The following is a 4,344-nucleotide window of genomic DNA, read 5'->3' on the forward strand; positions in this document are numbered from 1 at the left end:
TGGCTGTAAGCAAACTCATTTTATTGAATGGTTTGAAGTGGCACTTAAAATAACAACACTTTACAGTCTGTACATGTGGTTTCCATTTTAAAAAATTAATTTTTTTCAGAAAACATGCATATTTTTGTACATCATTTTGAAATAAAAGAATGCATTACCATTTACTGCAGAAAGTCCTCTTTAAAAATCTTTTAAGATATAAGGCAGGCAGGAGCAATTCTGCAGAAGGCAAAGCTTAGAAACTCTTTACTCTGAAGGTAAAATTTATTCATTCAGAGACATTAGTAGCTGCAGAAGAAGGTCGTTTAAGGATGGATTCAACTGAAAATGACAGTGGCTCAGTTGCTGAAAGTTTTGTTGTGGCCTGTTTGACCCTAAAGAAGTCTTTTGCACATTTGTCTACAGTAAACTTGTATTTTTGGTTCTCTTTAACAGCATACTCTCTGTATTTCTTAGAAGTATCTTCAAAAGTCTCCTTCACAAATGACATTTTTAACTCTGCTGTTGGAGTGTCAGGAAATGTCTGATGGAACAGTGTTTCAAATGCACTGTACTTAAGTGGTGCAGGGGGTTTGGTACCATTTTTGCTGATCTTGCTTAATGCCTGTTCCTGAGTAGACAGAGAACCCTTATCAGAAATCTGGGAGAAAGTCCTTTTTGGTGGAGAGAAAGCCCTTTTTGGTGGAGAGAAAGCTGACCTCTCACGAGCTTCCTGATGAAGGCACATTATCTCATTACGTGACTGCTGAATGTCTCGCGTGTGAGTCAGAACAAATGAATTTTCCAGTTTTGAAGCCATGATGTCATGCTCAGTGTTTGGACAGTCCTGACTTTGTGAGACCTTGGCATCCCAACCTGCCCCAGGTTTGAGCGCTTGGACAGCAGTAGCATTTAACAGGCATTGCTGGTAGAGGAGAGCATCACTAATGGGGCCACATTTTGGCCACACTAAGAACCTAGAAGACAGGGGATACTGCCTGTAGGTAGTAGCTACACTGACATTTGAAGAAATTAGTTCCATGTTGCTAGGTCCTGAATATTGCATCGTTACATCAAGGCAGGTTGGTAAAAAATTGGAAAATTCCTTGTTTGGATTATCAACTTGAGCAGTGTTGTAGGCTGTTTTATACAAATTGTATTCAGCTCCACGCACCATACGGTTAGGGAGAAAAAGGGCAGCTGCTTGTGTAGCTTCCATCATCTCTCTCTCTTTATACTCTCTCTCTAGCATAATGTTCTCCAACTCTTTATCAGCAAAAGCCCGTCTCTTTCTCATCCTGTCACTTACAGGAGGTGGCAAGGGCGAATTCCCTCCCAGGTAAGAGTCTGTTGGAATAGGACGGTAACCTAAAAGAACAAAGCAGCATTAGGAATGAAACCATTTAGGAAAGACATTAAAGCTGGGTTAGTACAACAGCTCCATGAGCCAGTCCCATCAACCACTGAGCACTTGCCTCAGACCCTGGTCACCATCAGCTCCTACAGAAGTCACCATGGCACAGATGCTTAGCAATCAGGCACATTCAGTTCCTCAGCACAGATGAACAAGCCCTGCTTTTTTGGCATATGTAGTACCCTTCAAAGCTAGCTGATCAGTAACTTTTTATAAAAGCAGTTCCAAACAAACAGATCAATGAGGGAGGGAAAAAAAAAGAAAAAAAAAAAAAAAGGCAAAGCTCTGCTGTGTATTATGACTGGTATTCCATCATGAAGCTTAAGGAGAGAGATAACTTTTCATTTTTAGCACGTATGGGAAACAAAAAAGTTTATTTCTTCTGAACTAGAATTTCAATAAAAATTGAGTTCCCAGTTATTCAATAACCAAGTTACCTGGCTTAATTTAAGATAACATATACGATCCAATCCCACTTGCTCTACCCAGACAAGTAATTCCATTAAATTAATGGAACTATTTACAGGAGTCAGGAGAACAGGGCTTTACCTGTTTTAACCCCCATTTCTCTCACACAGGTCTCCCCTTTTCCAAGGAAGATACCTATATCTACAGCTGGTGTCTCTCCTATTTTCTAAAGATGAATTGCTACGCACACATTGCTAGAGATGGTAGAAAATCACGAGGAGAACTAGGAGAAAAGAAAAGAGACAGTTAAGATAAATTAGAGGAAAGAATACAGAAGAGTTTTCAAAAGAGTGAACTCTAGATGTAAATTAGAGGTTTCCAAAAGGACCAAATATTAAGCTTACACAGGCAAAGAAAAGAGCTTTCTGTTTCAGAAAAAAAAATAGAATTGAGAAGTAAAATGATTTATAGGGAAACAGTTTGGAAAGTAACTACAGTAGACATAGGAATAAATATGTGCACGATCCCAAGAGGAAGTGGGGAACAAAATACACCCTTTCACTAAAATACCTATCTTTAAAATGTCATTCTTCTACAGTTAATATTTTAGACAGTGAAAAGATTGAGCACCCTAATATGCAGCTCGTACTATTGATAATGTCGCAAATGGTACTGCTGTGTTAGGCATTCAGATAAAAAGAGAAAATTAACTAATGCATTCGTTTGCTGATAAAAATACTCGCGAATAAATTACCCTGCGAATAAACTACCCTGCACTGAAAAACGCTGCTGGGTAGCCATGCAAAAAGACTACCAGCTTGTAACAGTAACTCTCAAATTTCAAACTACCGTTGCTAGCATTTCAGGCATTGTTTTGGACGGAGAGGGCAAGGAATTGAAATTCTGCCACATCGATTCAAGCCTCGAAGGGCAGGAGCCTCGGTCGCCCGGCGCTGGCAGCGAGGCGCGCTTTAGCGCTTGTTTCGGGATAAAACGCTGCATTTCATGCGCGATCCCCAGCAGACGCACCTCGGACGGGCGGTCAGGGTCTTCCTGGGGCAGAGCAGGGTTTCCCCGCTGCCAGCGGTGCGCCAGGGCAGAGGACAGCCGTGGAGGGGCAGGCGATGCGCTTACCTTCCAGGATGCTCTTGGCCAAGAGGCTGGGCGTTCGGACGTGCCTCTGGTAGACGGCTTTGCGCTCCAGACTTGGCTGCTTCCCCGTCAGCCCCTTCTTGTCCTAAGACAGGATCGGACGGCGCCGTCAGACCGGGGCCGCCCTTCCCGGCCAGTCCCTTCCCGGCCAGTCCCGTCCCGTCCCGTCCCGTCCCCCTCACCTCGGTGGCCTGTTGCCGTCGGAGCGCCACCTGGGCGGCCATGACGCGCTGCCGCTCCACCACCAGCAGGCAGTTGGCGCACTGGCAGTCGCGCCAGCGGCAGAACCGCTTGTGTCCCTTCAGGCACGACACCACGCCGTGGTTGCGGCACCGGGCGCACTTGGGCGTGCGGCTCAGCTTCCGCGGTTCGCCCCGCCGAGGAGCGGCCGCCGCCTCCTCGCCTTCTTCCTCCTCCTCTTCCTCCTCTGGGCCGGTGCTGCCGCGCGGCGCGCCGGGTGCCTCGTCCGGCTCCCCTTCCAGGCTCTCCACGTCGATCTCCCAGTCGACAGCGGCGCGTTCTTCAGCCATGGCTCCTCGGTGGCGCAGCTGCAAGAGAGGGGTCAGGCCGCCCGCCCCCGCGGCGGAACGGCAGCCGGAGCGCGCCCGGCTTCCGAGGTGCCCGCCTGCAGCCCCGCCGAGATGCACCCCCGTCGGAAATCACGGCAGAGCCCGCCTGGGATGTCGTCTTCTCCCTTACTGTCAGCTTGGGTCTCTTACGCACGACCCACGCGGGGCTCAGTTTAGCCACGACAGACGCCTTCCCCCCTCCCTGCCACCCCGGCTTGCGAGGAATTGTGATCGCCCGCCGTAGGCAGGAGCGCGTCTCCTGCAGCAAAGGATGCGGGAGGAACAGTCCCAGGGCAATGCCTAGCGCTGCAGCACTGCGAGTGTCAGGTCTCCACAGGGTCCTGCTTATTACAGGAGCCTGAAAATCCTCCTGCCAGCTGCGTTCAGACTTGGGAGACAGGCAGAAGACAGCTGGACTTCACACATCGCCCCTGTCCGCTCCAGCAACCAGGGGCAGCATGGGCTCCTAGAGCTCTTTGCGGAAGCTGCATCTTCAAATCCCCACCTGCTCCCACACGACCTCCCCTTGTTCCTCGTCCTTGCTCTTGCACACTGCACTTACCAAAGGCAGGTGGTGCAGGAAGCACGCAGCCCACAGCTCCCCGCAGTTCGCAAGGCGCCCTTCCCAAGACCGGCCGGAGACAAGGGACTCCCGATTCCCGCACCTGGGGCTGGACAGGACCCCTGGCAGCCGGGACGCCGCACCGTCGGGGGAAAGGCTGTTTGGCGGGCCCGTGCGGTGTGCCGCTAAGGGAGAGCGCTGTCCGCGCCGGGGATGGCACCGAGCTGAGCCCGCCGCGCCCGCCCGAGGAGCAGCGCCCG

General features: G+C 50.0%; 1 protein-coding gene across 1 annotated transcript; it reads right to left on the bottom strand.

The window, feature by feature from the left end:
* Positions 1-4,344, bottom strand: DMRT2 (doublesex and mab-3 related transcription factor 2). The gene is made up of 4 exons (XM_085042519.1): positions 4,085-4,344; positions 3,136-3,501; positions 2,936-3,038; positions 1-1,347 (listed from the first exon to the last, which is right to left on the bottom strand). The coding sequence occupies exons 2-4, from the start codon at positions 3,481-3,483 to the stop codon at positions 269-271; spliced, it is 1,530 nt and encodes a 509-aa protein (XP_084898645.1). The 5' UTR covers positions 3,484-3,501; positions 4,085-4,344; the 3' UTR covers positions 1-268.

This window comes from Lichenostomus cassidix, chromosome Z (genome assembly GCF_008360975.1).
Source record: "Lichenostomus cassidix isolate B80296 chromosome Z, HeHo_3.0, whole genome shotgun sequence".
Taxonomy (NCBI): Eukaryota; Metazoa; Chordata; class Aves; order Passeriformes; family Meliphagidae; genus Lichenostomus; species Lichenostomus cassidix.